The sequence below is a fragment of the Trichechus manatus genome, unplaced genomic scaffold (genome assembly GCF_000243295.1).
Source record: "Trichechus manatus latirostris isolate Lorelei unplaced genomic scaffold, TriManLat1.0 scaffold00005, whole genome shotgun sequence".
In the NCBI taxonomy this organism is placed as follows: domain Eukaryota; kingdom Metazoa; phylum Chordata; class Mammalia; order Sirenia; family Trichechidae; genus Trichechus; species Trichechus manatus.
In genome coordinates, this window is record NW_004443941.1 from 27412414 (window position 1) to 27438903 (window position 26490).

A 26490-nucleotide genomic window follows, 5' to 3' on the forward strand; every position below is an offset into this window, starting at 1 on the left:
GCAGATGTAAATCCATCCACCTATGGTCACCTGATCTTCAACAAGAGCCCAAAGTCCATCAAATGGGGAAAAGACAGTCTTTTTAAAAATTGGTGCTGGCAAAACTGGATGTCCATCTGCAAAAAAAATGAAACAGGACCCATACCTCATACCATACACAAAAACTAATTCAAAATGGATCAAAGACCTAAATATAAAACCCAAAACTATAAAGATCATAGAAGAAAAAATAGGATCAATGCTAGAGGTCCTAATACACGGCATTAAAAGGGTACAAACCATAACTAACAACACACAAACTCCAGAAGATAAGCTAGATTACTGGGATCTTCTAAAAATTAAATACTTATGCTCATCAAAAGACTTCACCAAAAGAGTAAAAAGAGAACCTACAGACTAGGAAAAACTTTTTGGCTATTACAAATCCAACAAAGGTCTTATCTCTAAAATCTACAGGAAAATCCAACACCTCTACAACAAAAAGACAAAAAATCCAATTAAAAAATGGGCAAAGGAAATGAACAGACACTTCACTAAAGAAGACATTAAAGAGGCTAACGGACACATGAGGAAATGCTAGCGATCACTAGCCATTAGAGAACTGATAATCAAAACCACAATGAGATACCATTTCACCCCGACATTTCTGGCAAGAATCAAAAAAACAGAAAATAACAAATGTTGGAGAGGCTGCGGGGAGATTGGAACCTTATGCACTGCTGGTGGGAATGCAAAATGATACAACCATTTTGGAAAACGATATGGCTCTTCCTTAGAAAGCTAGAAATAGAAATACTATATGATCCAGCAATCCCACTCCTAGGAATATATCCTAGAGAAATAAGAGTCGTCACACGAATAGACATATGCACACCCATGTTCATTAGAGCATTGCTTACAATAGCAAAAAGATGGAAACAACCCTGCCCATCAACAGATGAATGGATAAATAAACTATGGTACATATACACAATGGAGTACTTTGCAACGATGAAGAACAATGATGAATCTGTGAAGCATCTCACAACATGGATGAATCTGGAGGGCATCATGCTGAGTGAAATAAGTAAATCACAAAAAGACAAACATTATATGAGACCACTACTATGAAATTCATGAAGAGGTTTACACACAAAAAAACCATTTTTGATGGTTATGAGGAAGGGGAGTGGTGGGGATGGAAAAACACAAGGTAGACAATAGAGAAATGGTAAGTTTGGTGAAGGATAAGACAGTACACAGTACTGGGGTGGGCAGCACTACTTGCACCAGGCAAGGACTCGGAAGCTCCATAGACACATCCAAACTCCCTGAGGGACTGAATTGCTGGGCTGAGGGCTGTGGGGACCATGGTCTTGGGGGAACATCTAGCTCAGTTGGTATAACATAGTTTATAAAGAAAATGTTCTACATTCTACTTTGATGAGTAGCGTCTGGGGTCTTAAAAGCCTGTGAGTAGCCATCTAAAATATTTCGCTGGTCTCACCCCTTCGGGAGCAAGGAGGAATGAAGAAAACTAAAGATACAAGGGAAAGATTAGTCCAAAGACTAATGGACCACAACTACTACAGCCTCCACCAGACTGAGTCCAGCACAACTAGATGGTGCCCAGCTACCACCACTGACTGCTCTGACTGGAATCACAATAGAGGCTCCTGGACAGAGCTGAAGAAATATGTAGAACAAAATTCTAACTCACAAAAAAAAGACCAGACTTACTGGCCTGACAGAGACTGGAGAAACCCCAAGGGTATGGCCCCTGGACATCCTTTTAGCTCTGTAATGAAGTCACTCTTGAGCTTCACCCTCCATCCAAATATTAGATGCGCCCATAAAACAAAACAAGACTAAAGGGGCACAGCAGCCCAGGGACAAAGACTAGAAGGCAGGAGGGGATAGGAAAGCTGGTCATAGGGAACCCAGGGTTGAGAAGGGAGAGTGTTGACATGTCTTGGGGTTGTTACCCAATGTCATGAAGCAACATGTGTCCTAACTGTTTAATAAGAAGTTATTTTGTTCTGTAAACCTTCATCTACAGTACAATTTAAAAAAAAGAAAGAAAAAAAGAATACTTGGGGGATAATTTGACCACGATTGAGTAAGAACTGTATATTAGATACTGTTACTATATTTATGTTAATTTTTACAGTGCAAAACTGGTATTGTATTGCAGTTATTTAGGAAAACTTTCTTAAAAGATGTGTGCTAAAGTATTTAAGGGTAAAGTATCATGATGTCTGCAGTTTATTTTCACATAGTTCAGGATAAACTATAGAGAGATACATAAAGCAAATGTAGCTAAATATTAACAACTGGTGAATGTAGGTGAAGGGAATTCATAGTACTAGTCTTTTAATTTTTCTGTAAATTAAAAAATTTTCCAAATTAAAGGTTGGTTGGGGGAAATTTTCAAAAACAGATAAAAAAGGGAAGGTGGGTCATGACAGGACAAAAATACTTGGTTATCTGTTCACTGTAAAATTATACTAGTCATTAGCTCATTGACAGTACCTCTTTGGAAGAAGGAAAAAAAAAACATGAAATATGATTATCTATCAAATTCCTATGGTGCTAGATAAGGAGAAGTGACTGAAGAGTGAAACAGAATTAAATAAATAAAAAATGTAAAAAATCTAAATTAAAGTTGCAGCTCAGTTCTTGAAGAGCATATGTCCCTATCTAGTCATTTACTGGAAATCTCAGGGAATAGCTTTGTAGATATGAGAGACATTTGGCCTAACTGGAGGACTATTCAACAGCCCAGGTTTTAAAATATAACTCACTTATTTAAAAGCTTGTTTGAGTTTATAACTGCAATGTGTTTAAAATGAGCAATTGGAGCCTGTTAACATTTTCAGGTTTGATTTTGTGGCGATTTATCGCTGATAATTATAATTCATTGTTCCATGATCCTAATTATCAGAAGAGCTAATGCTTTCAATTTTTATACAATGAGATGAATCATAAACAAAAACTATCAGCACATTGAAAAGAACACATTTCTCCCTTTGAGGCCACTTAACTCGAACCGCATTTAGTGCATTTCTCCAGAGTGTGGGAATACCTGAGACGATGAAGGACTCTCTCCATCGTGGTAGAGATAACGACTGGACACCATTGGAATAACTCCCTTTATAACCAGGCTGTCCAGCAACTTTCCGAACAAGTATTTTCCCTCCTGAATTATCAAGCACGCCGCTATGAAGAGAAAAAAAATAATTTTTGAAGAATGAACAGAAAAATATTGTTTGATATGATCAATAGATCATTAAACCAGCCTTTATCTTTATCTAGAGATAATGGAAGCCGTGAGATTAAGGAAAGGTTCACCATGACTGCAGCCCAGCTCCCAGGAATGGGGCCTCCATTACACAGCCTGCCATTTGGGCTCCCAGGTAAAGTATCCTCTATTTCTTATTAATGACTTGATTGTTTTGTCAGTAAGGAATCTCTCTGCCACCGTGTTTCAAATTTCCTTTCCTTGGTTTCCTTATCCACACTAGTTTTTTTTTTTTAACTTAGGAATTTCATTTAAAAAATATTTTTATTGTGGCAAAATATATATACCAAAACCATTTGCCATTTCAACCATTTTTACATGTACAGTTCAGTGACATAAATTATATTCATCATGTTGTGCAACCATCACCACTATCTGTTTCCAGTTTTTCATCACCCTTAACAGAAACTCTGCACCTCTTAAGAAATAGCCTTCCATTTTCCCATCCCTTCTGCCCGGGTAACCACTAATAAACTTTGGTTTCTGTGCATTTGCCTATTCTGGATATCTCACGTAAGTGGGATCATACAATATATGTCCTTTTGTGTCTGACTTATTTCACTTAGCATGTTTTCAAGATTCATCCATGTTGTAGTATGTATCAGAACTTCATTCCTCTTTATGGCTAAATAACATTCCATTGTATTGATATACCACACTCTGTTTACTAGACATTTGGGTTCTTTCCTCATTTTGGCTATTGTGACTAGTGCTGCAATGAACATTGGTGTACAGGTTTTCTGTTTGAGTCCCTGCTTTCAAGTGTTTTGAGTGTATGCCTAGGAGTGGAATTGCTGGGTCATGTGGTAGGTCTATGTTTAACTGTTTTAGGAATCCTCACTAGTTCTTTTAAGTAAAACAGTTCTCTTGACAATTTCCAATTGGTTTTGTGAAGTCACACAATGACTCTAGATATTTCAAAGAACGGTATGAAAAATTTAAAAGCAAAGTATTTTTATTCCTTTTATTTGGGGCCAAGGAGGGAAGTATACAGCTAAATTAAACTCATTAAAAAGAGCCCCTCAAAGAATGGAAATTGTTTCTTTAATTTTCGGCATTTTACAAGGTTTCACATCTTGATATGATGTATCCTGCAGAGATTTATCTACTTCTCTCCATCTATGTTGTCAGGGGCTCCTTTCTGATGCCTAAATATCATGTTCATCTTGTCATTTCATTACCCCAGAGCCTAAAATGGCTCCTTTGGGTCTCTCTAATTTGTGGCCCAGGGGCTAAAAAAGTATGTATCAACACCCTCTGCCCTGCCAGGAATGAGAGTTGCTATTTCCTGCCTTCCCACCTTCATGGTGAGTCAACAAACTTCAACACTCAACTTCCCAATGACCCAGAAGGAAAGACAGTGATAATAAGAATTGACATATAAAACACTTAATTGCTTTAAAATCATTCCCACATACAGTATTTTGAAGGGTCCTCCCAGCAAATCGCTGAGTTGTGGGGTGGACGGATTGTTGTCATTTCCATTTTGTAGAAACATGCTTAGAGAGACTGAGTGATTTGCTCAAGACTTTGTAGCTAATAAATTGCAAGACAGGGATTTGAACCTAGGTCCAACTGACCTTGAATCCTGGGTTTGTCCCACTCAGTCACAGATGCCTTTCATGGTTCAAAAGCACAGGCACCTCCAATGCCAACTCCGCATCCCTCCCTGGAGTCTTTACAACTTTGCCCTCTCTCTAACGGGGGCTCGCCATAGTTGGGCCACCTGCACTCTTTCCACCTGCAGTCAGCCTGGTCCCACTCCCCTGAAAAACCACACCATTCCCACTTACATTTCTCTGCCCAGGCTGCACTTCACCTGGACTCCCGGCTCCCTCTCCTGCCTGACAAAGCCTGTGCTGCCATCAAGGGCAGCTCAGATTCCAACAGCTCCTTCCCACAGAGACTCTGACAGTACTCTGCCACCTCCCTCTCTAATGCTAGAGTATCTTCTGTTCTCAAAGGATACTTTGATTTTGCTATGTCTTGTACTATTTCCTAAAGGCTTCTTGAGTCAATTGTCTCCCAACTAGATGGGGGAGTTTTCTCATGGAAAGGACCGTATTTTATGTTTTAGTGTAAGAAGGCCTTCAGGTGGTGTGCGGGAGCTGCTCACACCAGCTTGCCAGAGCCAGTGGTTAAACTTTTAGAATTGTGTAAGCAGTTGACTTCACATTGCTAGCTTAAAATTGAATGTTTATAACAGAAGTTGGCAAATCAGGACCCACTGCCCCTCCTTTTTGGAGAGCTGGTTGTTAAACATTTATCAGCACACCCCTGGGCTAGGCTGAACATTCTAATTAAAAAATAATAATAAAATTACCTCACAGTCCCTTTACTTACAATTAATGGGGAAAATGGAAGTAACTTTTCTTTTCTTCAGGAAATTATTCTGCCCTTGCATTGATATTCCCTTGTACCTGTAAATTTCACTTGTGGAGATGTTTGTGTGTGTGTATGCATGTATGTGTGTCTGCACTCTTGTTTAACAGTCATGGAAAGAGGCACTGTAGCTGCCAGTCAGATGGGGAAGGGTGGGCCACGATGAACTCCCCTCAGGCTGCTTAAACGGAATGGGAGGCCCAGGGAACTTTCAAGCTGGACTGGGCAGCTGGTACCCCTTGTGAGGGTTGCATAAGCCTGAAAACCCAGACTTTGAACAATGGATAGATGTAGAATTACGGTGTTTCTCTGAGATTTTTCTGTTGGGGAAGAGAGTGAACCTCATTTTGTGGGTAGATTTGACTGGATGACATGGATCTTCCCAGACATCATCCTGGAAAAGAGTAGATTCTGGGAGGTCAGTGGGCGGTGAACTACAGGAGATGGAGTGCACGGGAGACTCTCCCTTGGGGCCTTCCTAGGTAGGAGATGCCAGAGGTGGGAAAGAACCTGAGAGAGGCTGTGGTTTCATTCATCTGGCAAGTGGGGGCTCAGAGCCATGGGAATTTGGAGAATTTATGTAAAAATTATCTCATTTGTCCCTCACTCAGATGTAGGCACTTCATTTATGTCCTGACAGAGCACAAACAGTTCCATTTCTTTGCATTCCTCAGAGCGCCTTGCACAGTGTTGAGTGTGGCCTTGATACTCACCTCCTCCCTGACACTAGTACCAGGGGACTGGGATGAGCAGGTCTCCAATGGCTGTGGTTCTGAGGGAGGCCATCTGGTCAGAAATTAGCCACAAGAGTATGCTGCACAGAGAAAGCCTCTTCATTGCCACCATCTTAGAAAAAGCCCCTCTCTCCCTGGTCCTCGGTGACACTTTAAATACAGGGATCAGTTTAGGACAAGACTGAGCCAAAATATGATCCCTCAAATATGTTCATTGTCCCTTTGGTTTGGAAGAATCAAAGGAATCACCCATTATAAGACATCTGAGCATGGAATGCTGTATGAATATCAAATCCTTTAATCCACATTAATTTAAATTTCTAAGCAAAGTGTGCTCTCTCCAGTCCTCAGGTCTGACTGAGGGGGGTCCTGTCAGGACAAGGACTGTAGGTCCCTCAGGTACTGTCATGGATTGAATTGTGTCCCACAAAAATATCTGTCAACTTGGCTATGTCATGATTCCCAGTATTGTATGATTGTTTACCATTTTGTCATCTGATGTGATTTCCCTATGTGTTGTAAATCCTATTCTATAATGTAATAAAATGAATTAGTGGCAGTTATATTGATGAAATCTATAAGATTAGATAGTGTCTTAAGCCAATCTCTTTTGAGATATATAAGAGAGAACAAGCAGACAGACGTGGACACTTCATACCACCAAGAAAGCAGTGCTGGGAGCAGAGTGTGTCCTTTGGACCTGAGGTTCCTGCGCTGAGATGCTCCCAGACCAAGGGAAGACTGATGACAAGGACCTTCCTCCAAAGGCAACAGAGACAGAAAGCCTTCCCCTGGAGCTGATGCCCTGAATTAGGACTTGCAGCCTACTGGACTGTGAGAGAATATATTTCTCTTCGTTAAAGCCATCCACTTGTGGTATTTCTGTTATAGCAGCACTAGATGACTAAGACAGGTGCTTTCTACTCATGCTTCTTGTCTTCCCTCAGCGTTTTAAATCCTGCCTTCTGAAAAAAGGCTTTTTCTGTTTGTAACAAAACAAAACTGATAGTATCCAAAATTCCTATCCATTTTCCTGTAAGACTTCTCTGTCTGTCCTCCCCGTGGAGAGTGATACTTCTTTCCAGATAGCCTTTTCCACTATATCAGTCATGGGTTCAGGAAGTGACAATGACATTTATTTGCTTAAGTAGCAAATCCTGTTTTTGAAACATTCAAACTCTTCTCCTCTGCCCCTCTACCCTCATCTCCATTCTTCCCACCAAGTTCCTCCACTTCAACACTGGGAGGCAGAGTCCTGTCGATGCCCTTCTTATTTTCTCCCTGAGGATGTGTCTGTCCATCATAAAACCTTTCCCAACTCTGACTGCTCCAAAGTCCACCTCCCCGCCCATCCTCACTTGGTACTCTAAGCAGTGCTGGGGATCCCCAGTTCTTATGCAATGTGTCTCTGGGACTCTGGGCTGGAAGGCAGAACACGAGTTCTAATCCCAGTTGTGCAACACACTAAGAATTTAATTACCTTCCCTAAGCCTCAGTTCCTCTTCTAACAAACAGGGACTCTAATAGCAATGGGGTTGTCATGATGCTCGAAGGAGAGAATCACAGTGCGTGATTACTGTCATTTTGATGACATCTCTGGTAAGGTCAAATTTATTTGTGTGACTCTGTACTGCATAGGAAACATGGAAAGGCAAGGGAGAGCCAGCAAGTGCCAGAGGAAGTAAGTGCCAACCATCTCAGATCACAAAATTGGAAAAACACAGGAAACCTCAAGATGGGCTCAGCCTCTGCAGATGTCAGTTTCTCCACTGGATTGTCTACACAGACTGGAGAGTGCTGATGGTGTGGGTGGAACTGGATGGGTGTGCACATTGTGTGTGCAAGGATGTGGGCTGACATGCATGTATGTGTACAAGTATGTGGGAGAATGCATGCTTGTGGAGGCATGTATATGTATTTGTGCACGTGTGTGTGTAGATTTGGATACCTGTTTCCTTTTCACGTGAAACTGATTTCAGGGTAAAAGCCAAATATTTTTATTCCATAGTTTGAAGTTAAGAAATAGCATTTGCTCTCATATTTCTTTAATGTTCCCTTACTTATCTTTAATAGAGCTTTAGTAGTCCTGCTCCAACTGAAAAACCAGTTAGCTCATCATCCCTCTGTGGTAGCGGGGAGAAGAAGAGTGTGGTTAATAGAATCTACTAGGAATTCTTAAACCTAATTTTACACAAATTTTTTTCTTACTTCTTTCTCCAAATTTCAGAGAAGCCACTGACATTAGTTACTTTGAAAGGGACTGATATTTACGTCTTCTTCCCTCTTGCTGGCAGAGGTACATCCGAAATTCACTGACTGGTGTGTAGGTAAAGGAAAAGGGTACCAGAAACCCGACAAATTCAGAAACTTTATCTCGTATCCAGTAGCTGAGTGTTGACTAGGGAGCCATGTATCAAGGCAGTGCTGTGCAGTGGTTAGGGGCACAGGCTTTAGAGGCAGCTGCACTTGGGTTCCAGTCCCCACTCTGATACTTTTTTGTACTGTGGCTTTAGAAAAGCTATTCAACCTCTTTCACCTTAAAATGTGGATGATAAAAGTAGCTACTACATAGGGGAGTTGTTGTGAGAATAAAATAAAGATAACATAGGTGAAGTGCCTGGAACACAAATACTAGCCTTATAATCAAGGATAATAAGTAAATATACTTCCCAGCATTTTGGCTCCAAGCCTAAAGCAAAGAAACATAAGGATTCTGTGAAGGTCAGCTTCGCCTCTCTTCATTTAGGCAGTGACTTAATCCAAAGCATGTCATGCCTCCTGCCCGCCTTCCTGGATCCCAAACCAACAGCCGATCAAACGGTCCCACCTGTCACCCTCATATCACTTTCCCTGTTCCCATTTGTCCCCACACCATTGCCATAGCTGTGATATTTCTTCTTCCAAACGTATGGACCTTCCTTGGTTCAAACCCTGTAATTTCCTTGATCAGCACATACAGATAGGAAAAAAAAAAAGCTTTACATACTGGAGAACTTGGGTCTCCTTGTCACGACAATGAAAGAATAGAATTCTCCCCTCCCCACCAAAGTGCACAGAGAAGGCAGTCCTCTTTTCCACAGAGTGCTGTGAAAGAGGATCCAGGCCAGGTACAGCTTCTGGATCCTTCCATCAGAAGAGGGGAGTCAGATAAAACACAGGATGCTCAGTTAAGCGTGTAAATTTTTGTTTGCTAAACCTGGCAACCCTCTACCAGGAGCCTCCTGCCTGCACCCTGAATGCTGATATGAAGTAGCTCAGTGGTACTGACCTGTGGACCGCAGCGCCACACACGCTGGAGTAGGATGCATACACATCAGTGCCGTACACGTGGTATTTGGGGTCTTGGCATCCTGCTGGACATTTTGCCATGAACTCAGGATTGATGATCTTTCCAGCTTTGACATCACAATTGATCTGAGGCACAGCTGGGAATACAAAAGGAGATCAGAATTACACCTCGTGGGATCAGCTTATGTATGGGGTGACTCTGCTAGGTCATAACTGTTCATTTACTTAATCTCTAAAAGCCAGAGTCTGGGCTGACCTTGGGTCCCCTCCATATAATGAAAGCAAAGATGTAATTAGGACATTCCTCAAACCAAAAGAACAACTGTGGCCATCCATTCCGTTTAACCTGCTGAGCGCAAAAGCAAAAGGCTGATTCCTGTGCTTATTTGGACACTCAATTAATTGAAGAAGAGAACTCTTGGAAATGACACACCTCCAGTGGCCAGAAATGTAATCTCGAGTCAATGGCAGGAGAGTAATTGTTTTTCAGATGCTCTGTAGCTAGCCTAGGAAAAGAGAAAACTCCCAGGCCATCTTATGGAAGGAAAGACAAGTATTCCAGAAAACCGAGAAAAACCAAACCCACTACTTTCAATTTCTACTTAATGGCGACAAAAGGTGTTATAGAGTAGAATTGCTCCATAGAGTTTTCTTGGCTGTGTTCTTTACAGAAGCAGTTCACCAGCCCTTTCTTCTGCAGCACCACTGGGTGGGTTCAAACCACCAACCTTTAAGGTAGTAGATGAGCACAAACCACTTGTACCACCTAGGGATCCTCAAAGGAGGGTGAATACCAGGAGCGTGGGCCTTGGAGCCAGGAATGACCCTAACAAGTTTGGCCTGCGGCAGTAGGGACTGTGTGTTGGAGCCTGGTGGGAGGATGGTGGGTTGGTAGGGCTGGGCCAGGTTAAGGAGGCTTGAGTGCTTGTGTTCTGTGGAGGATGGGGGGGATGCAATGGAAAGTTTTTGGACTGGGGAGATATCTAATGAAAGTGATCCTTTGTCTTGGGCCTAGAGGATCCTCTAGGTCTAGATCTGGGGTCAAGGTGGGAGGCCTCAAACCTTGATGGACATCTTTCAGCATTCAGGGGAAGCTTATGAGTTCTTTCCGCCTTCCTTTTTTGGCTTTGTTACTGTTATTGCCAGACTGGCACCACCCAGAAGCAAAGTCTTCTAGAGCTGAAACTGTATCTACCTCCCTTGCTTGGGGAGAGGAAGGTAGTGGTGGTTCAGTGGTAGAATTCTCTCCTTCCATGCAGGAGACCTGGATTCAATTCCCAGCCAACGCACTTCATGCACAGGTACTATCCCTCTGTTAGTGGAGGCTTGTGTGTTGCTATAATGCTTCCACCCACCATGGGGATGGCACAAGACCATTTTGCACCTTATCTGCATAGTCCCACCCAATCATTCTGTAGGAATCACAAGACCATGGTGAGAAAGGCCATGTAAGAGTGAATTCATTGCGCCACAGGGAAGGGCTGTGTCTTCACTGCAAAGATTTCCCCGCTAGATGACACCTTTCATCTGGGAATGTGTTCAGTTCTAGGCCCTGCTCTTCAGAAGGGATTCTGAAACATGAGATAGTCTCAAGAGAGTAGGCAGGCTCAGGGCGGGGTCTGGAAATCACCAAATGTGAGGGGTGGTTAGAAGAAACGAATGTTTTGGCCATGAGAAGGCAAGAATTCAGAGGCAGGTGATAGCTGTCTTCACAAGTAGGACTGTCGTGTGCAATGTCACCAGAAGGCTGAGCTAAAACTAAAGGATACACTTAGTAGAGAGACAATTTTGCCAGGAAGAACTTTCTAGCAATTGAAGTTGCCATTGAAGGAACAAGCTGCCTCCTGAAGCAGTGAATGGGCTCTTGGTGGAAGTACGCAAGCAGAGGCTGCAACAGTTGAAAAAGGGATTTCTCCACTGGATGGGAGGTGGAAATAAAGCCCCTCCCAGTGTTAAGATTCTGTGATTAGATACACGGATCTGAATCTGAATCTCAGCCAGGCCACCCACCCTCTAACTGGATTACTGAGATAGCCTCAGAGTTGTTAATGGCTTCCAGCTGTAGCCCAAAACAACAACAACAACAACAAAAAAAAAACCAAAACACGCACTCTTTTTTTTTTTTAACCCTTAAGTACCGAAATGGAGCAGCGTTGCATTGCACTCAAGCTGGAGAAGCACTGAAGTCAGAACGCCTGCTCTACTCTTACCCCTCCCAGATAGTCTTTGGCATTCAGTCCTTCTCATGGGAACCCGAGGGCTAAGTCTGATCACAGGCTTAAACAATTTGTGGCCTACGTTAAGAAGTGCAGTGCGGTGCTTGAGACAGCTTTGTGGTTTCATTCTCCCTACGAAGGGTTCCCTCCTCAGCAAATTTGTTTTCTTTTTACCTTTCATCCTTTTAAACTCTGATACTCAAGGCTGCATTTACTATTTTGAGTCTCAGAGTCTCTTTTTAAAGGCAATTTTAGGGCTGAAAATGCCAGTGTTGTCTCCCCTTAAATTGGTTAATTGCTTAATCTTTGGGTAGAACTGAGTGTGTTCAGCTCTCCTCCCTCCCACAGACCACCTCCTTGCTCCCAAATGCATCTCCTCCCTTAGATGCAAGGAAAATGATAGCACTCCTTCTAGGCTCTTAGGTCTTTGAAATAGGAGGAGACAAGCTCTGTGAACTGGAATTAAATTTCGATGTCACTTTAGCACCCTAAGATTTTTAATCTCCTGGCAAGCTAACCCAAATCTTCAGGAGTTGAGTAAATGGGGCTGCATCTAGAAGCTGACTGAATGAGTATTGTCCACCGATCAAACCTGCTGAGAGACTTTAGAGTTCACACAGTACAGGCGGTAGGATTTTCCATGAAATCATTGGTTTAGAAAAGACAAGGAGGAGTAATTATTTAAGAAGCATTAAGTTTCTGTTTATGGTGATGGAAATTTGGCAACAGATATTGTTGATGGTTGCACAATATAATTGATGTAACTGGTGTCACCGAATTGCACATGTGAGAAGTGTTGAATTGGCAAATAAATAAATAAAAGCAAAAACCAAGGGGAAAAATGTCACAGGGGAATATTTTGCTTCCTGCTAATCAACCCCTCCTCCTCTTCCTTTGAGGGCTTTTTTATTTTTTATTTTTACAAAGGCTTAGGAAGTATCTTGAATAAGATCTGCTTCTTCTCCACTCAACTGAATTAGCTCAATTGGTGGATTAACTCATTTATTCATCCCATATGAGAAAAAAAAAAGAAATCAAGCACATATACTCACGCACTTTGGAAAAACAGGGTGCAATGAAAAAATGTGGCTGAAGGTCAAATATTTGTTCAATTTGTACAGCAAATAAAGCTGGAGAGAGTGAGCTGATCAGAGTTTTCAGGGTAACTGCCAAAATAATTGGTAAGTATAAAGTCCACGTCTAGCTCACAAGAAGCGTTTGCATCTTTCTGGCAGCTTCTCTTTGAGTATATTGAAATCATGGTTTATTTCTTTACACTATTCTCTCAGTTATTTGAGAAGTAGTCTGTTTTCTTGTTACCTTCACAGAATCTTCCATCCAAACTAAATGATTTATCTTTACATTTCCTCTGAATGCTTTAAGTGCTTTAAGTACTCCAAAAAGCCAATAAAAATCGGTCATTCTAACCTTAGTTTTTGCCAGGCTGAGAAAAATGCATTTATTTATATTCAATGGGAGGACAGAAGATTGGATGACAGAGGGTAACTTATTTGTGGCAAACACAGCTTTTGGGCTCTAAAAAATAACTTATTTTTAGTTTACAAAGGGCCCTAATACACATTCTTTCATTTGATCCTTACAAAGCCCTGAAAGGCGCTACTGTCCCCACTTTCCGGAGAGGTAAATGGATTTGCTCAAGCTCAGGATTCCATTCCAACGACTCTGTCTTAGCCGTTTCTGATGTACATCAAGAACCTCTTTTTTTTTTTTTTTTAGTTTTCATTATTGTTGCTTTTTATTGTTAGTATCTTTATAAATCCGATGTTTGTCTTTGGGGGGTTGGAAACATTACATATAAACTTACAGGTATATTTTAATACACACTTACATAAAAAAATACACAAACCATAAATATTTACTCTGACAATGAATAAGAGTTGGATGACGTTGGCATTCTGTCAGTTGCAGTAATAACTCCATTTGTGGAAGGTTCTGGATCATCTGGATTATCCCGGAGAATGGGGATGGCGTTTCTAGTCAGAAAATTAGTGACAGTTGTCCGTATGGTCCTTTTCTTATTTTCTTCTTATATTTCCCGGTAACATCTCGCTGCTTCCTGAATCTGCCTGTCGACTTTAGCAAAGCCATCAGCATTTGGTCCATGTTTTCAAGCAACTGAAGCCCCTAATTTAGTTTAGAAAAACTTCAGCTAATGCTTCCACTGTATACATTTTTTGACTTCCCTCCTTCCTCTTCCTCATTATTTCTTTCTTCAGCAGCATTTCTTTTCTCTTCAAAATCCATTAAGTCCTGGTCTGTCAATTCCTCTTCTTTGTGATCTATAAGCTGTTCCACATTGGAGATAGCAAGTTCTAAATTCAGCGTTCTCACCATATGGACGATTTTTCCACCGATCTTTTCCATCATATTATCCTGATCAAATGCTTGGATGGTGTTCACATAACTCAGCAATTTTTTTTCCATATCCTCTGTATGTATTTTCCTGTAACTTCCTCCCAGGAAGATGCAATGTTCCAGACACAGTGAACATGTGCAAGTGAACATCTGAGGATGATAACATTAGCAAATTATGCACTGCAACATTGTATGTAGTACATATTACTAATGATAAGATGTATCAAAAAAACAAAACAAAAAACCAAAACAAATGGTCCTGAGTGTGGTTTGTCATAACTGGAATACGTCAAAAGTCAGGAACTACCTGAAAAGGTAAGGGGCAAAATCAAGACCTGAACTCAGGCCCTCTGGCTCTAAACCCAAGTATAGCTATACTTGGCTGCCTCTTTGTACAAATAACCTCAAATATAAGAAATCAGCACAAAGCCAATTCCTATGAGGCGGAGGTCAAATATATCCCAGATGTCCATATACTGCAAGCTGCTGTCCCACTCCCTGTCTGACACTCTCCCTCCCCTCAGCACTCTTCCCTTCCCCATTTGGGTTTGGCAGTTTGCTGCAATGTCTCACAGAACTCACAAACTGTACTTACAGTTAAGTGGTATTATGGATTGAAGTGTGTCCCCCAAAAATGTGTGTCAACTTGGCGAGGCCATGATACCCAGTGTTGTGTCATTGTCCACCATTTTGTCTGACGTGGTTTTCCTATGTGTTGTAAATCCTATCTCTATGATATTAATGAGGCAGGACTCAATCTACAAGATTAGGTTGTGTGTTAAGTCAATCTCTTTTGAGATATAAAAGAGAGAAGCAAGCAGAGAGACATAGGGACCTCATACCACCAAGAAACAAGAGCCAGGAGAATAGGGCATCCTTTGGACCCGGAGTCCCTGAGCCTGAGGAGCTCCTTAACCCGGGAAGATTGATGATAAAGACATTCCGCCAGCGCGGACAGAGAGAGAAAGCCTTCTCTTGGAGCTGGCACCTTGAATTCGGACTTATAGCCTCCTAGACTGTGAGAGAATAAATTTCTCTTTGTTAAAGCCATCCACTTGTGGTATTTCTGTTATAGCAGTGGTATAACAGAAATACCACAAATGGATGGCTTTAACAAGTGAAAGTCTGAATTCAGGGTCCCAGCTCCAGGGGAAGCCTTTCTCTCTCTGTTGGCTCTGGGGGAAGGTCCTTGTCATCAATCTTCTCAGGTTAAGGAGCTCCTCAGGCTCAAGGACTCTGGGTCCAAAGGACACGCTTTGCTCTGGGTGCTGCTTTCTTGGTGGTATGAGGCCTCCATGTCTCTCTACTCACTTCTCTCTTTTATATCTCAAAAGAGATTGGCTTAAGACACTAATCTTGTAGATCTCATCAGTATAACTGTCACTAATCTATCTCATTACATCATGGTGATAGGATTTACAACACATAGGGAAATCACATCAGATGACAAAATGGTAGACAATCATACAATACTGGGAATCATGACCCAGCCAAGTTGACAGATATTTTTGGGGGACACAATTAAATCCATGACAATAACTAAGACAAGTGGCTTACTAAGGAACAGGGTACAACTTGGGATCAGGATCAATGGCAACAACTCAGGATCTAGATCAGGAAACATGTAGGCAAAGTCTCCCTTCTTCAGTACAGGACTACTCTTCCTGCTCCTCTGGCCATACAGGGCTCCTCTCAGCCCCTTTAGAACAGGCTGTCCTTGGCCCCCTCACAACAGACTCCCACTGGCCCTGCTGACTGTCACCGCCAGCTCTGCTTCTAGGCCCCTTCCAGGCCTCTTGTCTTCAGTGTTACAGCTCTTGGCCGGTGTTATAGCACTTTTAAAAGGTTCCTTGCCTCCTCTCTTTCTCTCTGCTTCTTCCTGCTGCTTCTTTTCTGCTTCTTTCTGTCTGAAAAACATCTGTGGGGCTGGCTGCATATATATACACACAACTCTGTCAATTTCAAGGCATGGCCTCTCCCATTGGGGACCACAAACTGACCAATCCCCTCTCCTCAGGCCACGGACACTACATAGTAGGCTATAGTCACCTCATTTGCATAGTCCATAGTCACTTCATTTGCATGAGTGTATCGACCAATCCCTGAAAGGTGCGTACCAATCAATGGGCGTGCTGCAGCCCAGGGCCAGATGAAATTCAAGTTGTTTACTGCTTACCTAGGAAATATCAATAAACCTGGACAAAAGTAACAAACCCTCTGGGGTAGAAACTAGGGCAAAGGTAACTCCTCAGGGTTTAGGGGAAAAATCTCTCAAGCTTTTTTCCAAAGAACCAAGGCAAAAGGCCACATGAAGGAACTCATTTCACCACACTCTTCTACAAGTGAAGATACAGAATTAAATTGCTGCTTCCCTACTATAATTCTATAGGCTTTTCTGAACTCGAAGACAGCTGACAACCACCAGTGGGTAAATGCAGGGTACCTATGACACAATGGTTGTGTGTATGAATGAGCATGTATGTGTGGGTGTGGGTGTGGGTGTGTGAGTGTGTATGTTTGCATTTACCCCAGATTCCTGTAAGACAACTTATCTGGTATAATTTTCCTTGCATTATCTTCCTGTTACTTCAGAGAATTTCCATGATAGAGTTTACTCAACTGAAAACCTGCGACACAGAGAGAATCTACCTTCCTTCTCACCTACACATTAGAAGGAGGGACAGAAAGTCTTTTTCCTTTTCATAGTCTGAGAAAGGACACACTCCAATCTGTGTGGAGAAGATACCAATGTTGGCACCAGGCACAGGCAAGCAAACCCTGGGGATTACTTACAAGTCACTATAGCTAATAAAGTGTAAACCTACCCAAGAAGCTGCTAGCATGTTGTACCAAAGTCATACAACCACAGAGCTGGTTTTCTCTCTTCGTGAGTGCCCAATGCCCTAAGTAACCAAGTTTGGTAACAATCACCTCTTCCTGCCTAAAGCAGCACCTCTGGGAATTATCCACCCTTTCAAGGATGGTTGCAAAATCTTTTCATGCCTTACAAGGTATTAAGGTTAATTTTTTGGAGAGAACTACGTGAATGAAAGGCTGCACATTTCACCCCAAGTTAAATCTATTTCCACAGAAATAAATGTAATGTTTCAGAATGTAGCTTCACTGCCTGTGGAGAGTAACTTGCTGTTGTTTATCTCACTGAGTGTTGTCATTGCCATGTAAATCTCCCACTCAGAAAACTGTCAGGGGCCCCACACTCTAGCCAATGACAAGAACCAAGCTTCTTAGTCTAGCACTACATGGTCCTAACCCCCTTTCCAGCTCCAGCTCCCTCGACTCCACAACACTTAACCCACCCAGGCCACTCACTGTTTCCTGACCTCACTCTTTACTTGTTCTCCATGATATCTGGGCTCTGTTGACCTAAAAAAACCTCCCACCTATCTCTGCCTGTACAGCTCTACTTATTTTGAATGACCCACCTTGAAGGCTCTTTCTTGAAACCAGTACAAATCCTATCGCAGACTCCTTGTTTTTCTTATGTAGCATTTATTTACCATATTTGCTTTGTTTTGTAATTTTTGTTGTTGTTGTTCATTCATCTGTCCATCCACCCACCAACCCACCCACTCACCCATCCATCCATTCAACAAATACATATTAAAAGCTAATATGTCTTCATGGGGCTTTTGGTCTAGCCAGGAAGACAGACTGTATAAAAAAGCTCTGATAATGATATGTGGTAAGTCTTGATAGAGGAAGTACAGTGCATGCAGGGATCACCTAAACCAGATTTGTGTAGACCTGTGTTGGGGAGGCGGGTTGAGTCCAGAAAGGCTTTCCTTTGCATACTTTTATTTTATCTCATATGAGATTGGAGGCTCACTGAAGTCAGAGACTTTGCAGAATAGGTAGCTGGTTGTATGGAGTCCTGAGTGGTACAAATGGTTAATGAGCTTGGAAAGATTGAAGTTTAGAGTCCACCCAGAGGCACCTTGGAAAAAAATCCTGTGATCTACTTCAAAAAATCAGCCATTGAAAACCCTATGGAGCACCATTCAACTCTGACACACACGGGATCACCATAAGTTGGAATTGACTCAACGGCTACTGATTAATTAGTTGTATGGAGTTAATCATCGAGGTTTTCATCTGCGTAACACTATCTTACCTGACACAACTTTGGGCTAAGTTCATTCCTTCTAGGGCTCTTCTGGGGCTTCTTTACATGTAGAAAAGCTATTGAGGAGATTGTAAAGCTTAAACGCTTTTCCTTCTCTAGCACAGACACTCTGCCAGGCAGGGATTTTTCTAGAGTCTTTGGTGGACGTAATTTATGTGGTAAGGTATGATGTGTTTATTATTGCTTGGGCTGAAAGGCTCATGAGTTGAAGAGTAGACCTTTTTGGATATGTAACCTTTGTGGCTACAAATAAATGAAGTTAATCTTTAAAATCCACGGGTGTCATGATTGCCTTAGGAAAAGCGTAATGAATACACCTAAGCCCTTTAGTCATTACTTGTTGCCTTAAACAATCAAGAAAAATGCAGTCATATTTTGGCCATTTGTTAGAAACTGCTTGAGTAGTTTGTGTTGACTGAGCCTACCCCAATGGTGCTTCTGGGTAAGGCTAGACCTATGGCTCCAAAACAGATCAGACAAATGAGCACCTTGGAAAAGTCATCTCTAATAATAAAGCGGTAAAACACTCATTTCGTGCAGTAAGGTAAAGTGTACCTTGGACTATACAAGTTAATTTACGAACGTGTTAACTTATGTTTTATTCTCACTGTATTTTTTCCCCTTTACTGGTCTAAGAAGGTAACCATGATTTCATGTTCTCCTGTTGCAGGAGAGAGGGCAGAGAACAACATTCCCTCCAGGCTTTGGGAGTTAGACTTTCCAAATCCCCTTGTTTGAGCGATTGGACTACGTCCGAAACAAAACAAAAACAAACCCATTGCCATTGAGTCGATTCTGACTCATGGAGACCCCATGTGTTAAGTAGAGTAGAACTGTGCTTTAATGGGTTTTCCTGGCTATAATTTTTACAGAAGCGGATCACCAGGCCTCTTTTTTTTGGCACCGCTGGGTGGGTTTGAACCACCAACCTTTTGGTTAGTAGTTGAGCACAAACCATTTGCGCTACCCAGGGACCTCTAGACTAGGTCAACCAGAGTTTAACTGAGGTTATGTCCCTGGCCAATCCTGTTTTGGCCTTCTGATATCAGTTTAGAGTGTGTCACTTCCTCCAGGAAGACCTCTCAGATACACAGCTTCTTCTCTTTGCTCTTAGAGTACCTTTAGCTTCCCCTATCCTAGCACACACATACTACGTTATATTTGCCTGTTGATTTGTCTTTCTTCCTTTTCTAGATGTGAGCTCTGTGAGAGAAAAGAGAGAGTCTCAGTCGCTGTTGTATACCAGTGCCTAATACAGTGCCTGATACTTGGCAGCACCCAATGTTTTTGTTGTTGTTAGGTGGTGTTGAATCGGTTTCAACTCAAAGAAATCCCGTACACAACAGAAAGAAGCACTGCCCAGCCCTGCACCATCCTCACAATTATTGCTATGTTTGAGTTCATTGTTGCAGCCACTGTGTCAATCCATCTTCTTGAGGGTCTTCCTCTCTTTCGCTGACCTTCTGCTTTACTAAGCATGATGTCCTTCTCCAGGGACTGGTCCCTCCTGACATATCCAAAGTATGTGAGATGAAATCTCACCAACCTTGCTTCTAAGGAGCATTCTGGCTATACTTCTTCCAAGACAGATTTGTTCATTCTTCTGGCAGTCCATGGTATATTCAACATTCTTCGCCCACACCGTAATTCAAAGGTTTCAATTCTTCTTCAGTCTTCCTTATTCATTGTCCAGCTTTCACATGCATATGAGGTGACTGAAAATATCATGGACTGTGTCAGGTGAACCTTAGTCCTCAAAGTGATATCTATCCTTTATAACACTTTAAAGAGGTCTTTTGCAGCAGATATGCCCAATTCAATGCATCGTTTGATTTCTTGACCGCTGTTTCCATGGGCATTGATTGTGGATCCACCTAAAATGAAATCCTTCACAAATTCAATATTTTCTCCATTTATCATGATGCAGTACCCAATAAATATTGTCAAATGAATATGATGTGCTTCCGTTGCCATCAGTCACCTGCCCCAGCAGCTGACAACATTGAATAGAAAAAAATAAAAATTTTTTTGGCCTCAAGCTATAGACTGTGATTTGGAAATACTCCCGAGGTCAAGAATCAGATATTGCCATGGTTTGGGAATATCCAGTTCCTTCACTGTATCTTTTTTTCCTCATTTAATGATTGTGCCAGAGTTTCTAATTAGAGAAAAGGCTTCATGCATTTATTGATTCAAATGTGCTGCAGCACTAGGGAGATGCGGAGGATAAGGTTAGAATTTAGCATATCAGAAACTCAATCCATTTGAGATCTCACAAAGAGGTTTGCCCTTGGGTCATTTAGCACAGACTTTCATAGTCATTGAAAACTGTTGTCATGGTAATCATGGAACCTTTCATGTTTTTTGTTATGAGTTAATGAAGACACCAGAAACAGCCCAAAGGAATTCATACTTGTTCGTGCATTTGTCTCCATATTAACTCAATCATTGTTTTGAACACACATCTGCTCCAGGTCCAGTCCTCTTGGTGCTTGGTCCTGACAGGAATAAATAAACATCTGATTCCTTTTTAGTATTTCAGGCTAGGAGGCTGTGGATGGCTGCCCTTTTGGTTTCATTTCAACAGGAAATCCCACAAGTAGGGTTTAAAGGAACAGAAGAAAAAAGAGTGGTATATGAAGCAAATCTCTTTTATTTCAAATTGTTAATATTGCTGATTTCAAGACACTTAAATTTAATGCCTATAAAGAAAGTTGCATTTGTGAAGAGCACAGAATACTTGCTATATCTAAAGTCTGTCTTTTATGGTCCTTTGTAAATAACACCTTAACTCAGTCATCCATCAAGCCTAAAAATCTGTATCCAGATATCCCAGGGTGCTCATAACATTTGGTGTGAGATTTCCCATCTATGTCCTACTATGTCCGTCTGTGTCTCCCAATTCCTATTCTTCCCTTCTTCCTTAGTAATAGGACCCCTTACTTTTAATTAGGCACGTGGCTACTTGAAATCAAGACATTTCCCAATCTCCCTCATTATTGGCATAAGTGGTGTTTTCAACTTTTTGAAGTATCTTTAAAGGGAGCCAGTATGTGACCTTCTTTATCCCTTCCTGGAATGAAGGGATGTGGACATAATAGATGGAGCTGGGGCAGCCATTTTAGACCATGAATTGGGAGCCATGTTGAGAATGGCAGAATTATAAGACAGAAGGAGTCTGGGTCCCTGAAGATTGTGCAGCTTCCATAAAAGCCCAGCCTGACAATATTTAGGGAAGAGAGAAATAAACTTATATCTTGTTTAAGTGACTGTTATTTTGGATTTTCTGTCATCCAGTCTTAACTGGAGCACCACCCAAAAATGAAATTTATTCTTCTACTGACTGGATATGAAAATCTCATGTGCTTTTCTGGTGAGGCTTGCTGGATCTTTGTATGAGCCAGACTGAATTTTCTAGTATGAGGAATGGAAACTGTTTCAGTGGTAGGAAAATGCTCCTTCAGGTCAGCCACAGGCACATAGTGTCACTGGTCTTTGTATGTGCATTTTGTGTTTTTCCAGCACCATGGAGTCATATACCTTTTGCTCTAATCTCAGACTCCTTCTTTATGGAATGAGGTTGGTAATTAATAAAATTCATCAATAATTAGTTTGAATGCAAAGTAATTGAAATACAGACAAAAAAAAAAAAAAAACTTACAAATTATCTACAACGAGCGTATTGACCCTCCATATTGGAGACGCAAGCCTGTGCTAGTGAGCAGTTGAAATTTTACTTACTGATCTTGGGCCTTTTAATCTTCTTTGTAATTTCTTTATTTGAATGTATTCCAGTCACCAGAAAAACTACATGAAGAAAATACAAAAAAATCTTATCAATATTATTTCACCTGAACACTTTCTCTTTTTTGACCATTGTATTTGTTTCAATCACACATTAAAGCGTTCTAATTGAAATAATTTTTCCTTATATTAAGGCTGGGGAAATAAGACGTATAGTTTGTATACATTTGTTAACCTCTGCTGAAAGTTCCTTTCCAAACTACCTCTTGGACACCTACCCTTTGTTTTGCTGTTTTTGAATTTCACCGTACCAACCCTACAGTCTCTATTTTCCAAAGGAGAGACGTAGGCCTGGAGAAGTCTGCTAATCTGCCTGGTCCCAGGAATAAAGGATAGAGGTAGGTGAGCACACAGGCCCCTCCTGTGCTCATCCCACTGTTGCACAATGAGTTTCCAAATGGCCAATGTAGAGGATTGTGTGTGTGCAAGTGTATGAGTGCCGAAGTGTGTGTGTGCCAAGTGTGACCGAGGGAAGGCCAAATGGAGGGGAAATATAAAAAGCTCAGAAGAGAGGCTGTTTGGGAAGAGAAGGGAAGGAGACGGGATAGAGGGGAAGAAGGAGAAACTCATCACGGGATCTGAGGTATGAGTCTGAGGGCCCTGGTGTCCACTGTAGCAGCACTTTGTTCTGTGCTCCCTGAAGGCCAACTGCAAATAGCTGAACTCCCTCCTCAGAAACAGGAGCAGAACCTCAGATGACATTTAGACACTACTCTCCTCAGGAAGCATAAAGCTCGAGGAAGGAGGGGGAATTCTTCACCTTTTCAATTCAAAGTCACACGACCAGTTTACTTTCAAGCAGATAAGATGAAATTGAGTCCTGTGTTTTTGAAAAATATTGACTGATTTTTTCTTATTACTAAGATGATATATTTTCCTGTTAAGCCTTGGTTTAAAAAAAAAATGCTGACTTATTTTTCCTTGTTACCAAAGTAATACATGTTCCTTGTAGGAAATGTAAGAAACACAAAAGAGTACAGAAAATACGATAAACACAAGTAGAATATTTTCCAGTCTTTATCTATGTGTACACGAACTTACATGGGTAACTTTAAACAAACATTTGATCATACTCATACTGTTTACAATGTTTTATAATATATTTTTGCTTAAGGATATAGACCAACGTTTTTTTCTTGTCATTAAATGTTCTTTCCACAATCATTTTAACTGCCTGCCAAGTTTCGCATAATTTAGCCAATCTTGATGAATAGACTTCTTATTATAAATAGCTTCATCTTTGCACAGATCTATTATTATTTTCTTAAAATAAATTTCCAAATAAAGTTTCTTGTCTGAAAGCTATGCCCACTTAAAATTTTGATACATATTGTGAAAATATGTCATAGTAATTTTAAAACCAATTTATACTCCTATTATTATTGTACCAGAAGAGTCCCTGGGTGGCTCAAACTATTTGCACTCGGCCACAAACCAATTGACACAGTGGCTGCAACAGTGGGCTCAAGCATAACAACATTGTGAGGACGGTGCAGGAGCGGGCGGTGTTTCCTTCTGTTGTACACAGGGTCGCTGTGAGTCAGAACTGCCTTGATGACACCTCACAACAACAACCAACCGAAAAGTTGGTTGTTCAAACCCATCCAGCGGCTCTGCGTAAGACAGTCCTGATGATCTGCTTCTGTAGGGATTACAGCCAGGAAAACCCTATGGGGCTCAGTTCTGCTCTGTAACACAGGGGTCACCATGAGTCGGAATCCACTCTGTGACAATGGGTTTGGTTTTATTTACTTTTGGTAGTAATGTATGAAAATGTTCACTTCTCTGTAGCTATCCTGATTCTTCTTGTGGATAGAAAAGCGCTGTTTTTCCTTTCAAGAGACTAGCCAAGTCTCTATTCTTTCTTCCTCTCTGGGCCTTCTCCCACCTCACCCACCCAAAGGCAGTACCACTCTGCTTGATTCCATTTTAAGCACTTTTCTGAGAAACTCACTTTCTCGATGGGGTTGGTACTCTGTAGATGAGCATGGGGAAATAGAACAAGCAAAATAGACATTTTACCCCTTAGGTTGTGTGCTTGTTTTAAGAGAAAACAGATGCTCAATTTAGGTATGAATGGACTTATTATAAATAAAATTAAAATTTGCAGCTATTTTTGAAGGAAAAACTGGCAACGTCACCAAGTGTTAAGAAAACTTATTATTTATCTTATGATTATTGAGCTAATCTGTGCCAATGATGCGGCCCCTGAATTATCCTCAATTTTGACTATTAGCACTCATGGAGGTCTGGCCCGTTGACACCATGTCCTGCAAGACCAGAAACATGAAGGAGAACTGAGCGAGAACCAAAAGCCCGGCCAAGCAGAATGAAGGCAGATATTTTTTAGGCTTTATTTACTTCTGGGGCTTGGGTAGGTGTTAGCGTCCCGGAGGTGTAATTTTCCTAGTGGTTTCTGTGTCATCAAACTCTGTGCAAAGACCACCTATTTGCTGTATGCACAAAAATAAATATCTAGAATCCTAGCATATTTTTACAAGTACTAAATAAATATACAGAAAAAAATTAGGCAAGTTAAGTGACAGAGTAAGTAAAATAGAAATAAATTTTGATATCAATTCTTGTGGAAAATCAAATACTTCCCTTCTGTGCTGTGTTTCTGTGGCAAGTGGTTTGCAATTCTCAGCATTGTTATGTCAATAAATATTTCAGTTAGACCACCCCATCATTCACTTTCAGTTCCCCAAGCCCCTCCAGGCTGAAATCCTCATGGCTGATTCAGTTTAAAAATAGTGGTTAATAAAGTCTTTACTATCAGCAGTATATCCAAGCCTCAGTTTACACGCTTGCTAATTAGTACTCCACGGAAACCACTCCTCAAGCTGAAGGCTGGTCACTAAGGTCTGTAAATGTATTTAGGTCCAGGAGCAAGTCTTCATTCCTTGTCAGCAAGACCTCTCTAGCTACCTTAGAAATGGTGAATAGCATATTTAACTTGGGTGAGAGAAAACTCAGTCTTGTTCATTTTCCTAGGAAGCCCAGTGGAGTTCCTATGTGGTGCAAATGGTTAACACACTTGCTGCTAAAGAAAGGTTGGAGGTTGGAGTCCACCCAGAGGTGCCTCGGAAGAAAGTCCTGGCAATCAGCTTCCAAAAAATATCGGCCATTGAAAACTCTATGGATTACAGTTCTACTTTGACACACATGGAGTCACCACAAGTCAAAATCGACTCAACGGCAACTGGTTTTAGGAAGCCCAGCAGAGCACAGCTACTGGCTGGCCAGTGCTCACTTGAAAGTACAAAGGAAGGACAGGTCTGAAAGCCAGTCCCTTCTGCAGGAGTAGTCACCTTGTTACCGAGCCCATGAGTGTCTAGATGTCTCAAGGAAACTGAATCTAGAATCCAAAGTTCCAAGGCAATCATGATTTACCCACTTGGCAGTAAAGTTTCTCAGTCTTTTCAAATCCAATGTTCCAGTTTTGATTAACATAAAAAGTTTACACTGTTCTTCAGTAGGGCTTGAAATTTCAAAACATATTAAATGTAAAATTGCTTTCTCAAATAAAAAATTCCCGTTAGTTCTCTCTCTCTTCCTTTCCTCGGGGTTTCAATCAGTACAGTTAAGTTACTGAAGGTATAACTGTTTCTTACTTCAATTAAAAAAAATGGATCATACAGATAATTTATAGAGAAAATGCAAATAAATAAGCTTGAAATAATGTTCCATCTCATTAATGAGAAAAATTGCAAACTAAAGCAAAACAAGGGGATATTTTCCCACATCTCGTCAGTAAATACTGAAAACAAGATTACACTTAACCTTGGCAAGGATTTGGGGTTAGGCATTCCCAGACACTGATGGAGGAGGAGCCATTCTGGAAAGCACTTTGATACTACATGTTATGGATTGAATGACGTCCCCCCAAAACGTGTGTCAATTTGGCTAGGCCATTACTCCCAGTATTGTGTGGTTGTCCTCCATTCTGTGATTTGATGTGATTACCCTATGTTGTAAATCCTGACCTCTATGATGTTAATGAGGCAGGATTAGAGGCGGTTATGTTAATGAGGCAGGATTCAATCTACAGGATTAGGTTATATCTTGAGTCAATCTTTTTTGAGATATAAAAGAGAGAAGCGAGCAGACGTGAGGGGGACCTCTTGCCACCAAGAAAGAAGCACCAGGAATGGAGCACATGCTTTGGACCCAGGGTCCCTGCACCGAGAAGCTCCTAGACCAGACGAAGACTGATAACAAGGACCTTCCCCCAGAACAAACAGAGAGAGAGTCTTTCCTGGGAGC

The 26490-nt window shown here is 41.3% G+C and overlaps 1 protein-coding gene across 3 annotated transcripts in view; it reads right to left on the reverse strand.

The window, feature by feature from the left end:
* Positions 1–26490, reverse strand: part of VIT (vitrin) — a 140948-nt gene that overhangs the window by 87328 nt on the left and 27130 nt on the right. For all 3 annotated transcript variants that reach the window (XM_004369564.1, XM_004369562.1, XM_004369563.1), the window contains exons 3-5: positions 22162–22227; positions 9665–9821; positions 3065–3198 (exon numbers count right to left, since the gene is read on the reverse strand). In XM_004369564.1, coding sequence (XP_004369621.1) covers positions 3065–3198; positions 9665–9821; positions 22162–22227 — 357 coding nt within the window. The remainder of the gene's footprint in view (positions 1–3064; positions 3199–9664; positions 9822–22161; positions 22228–26490) is intronic.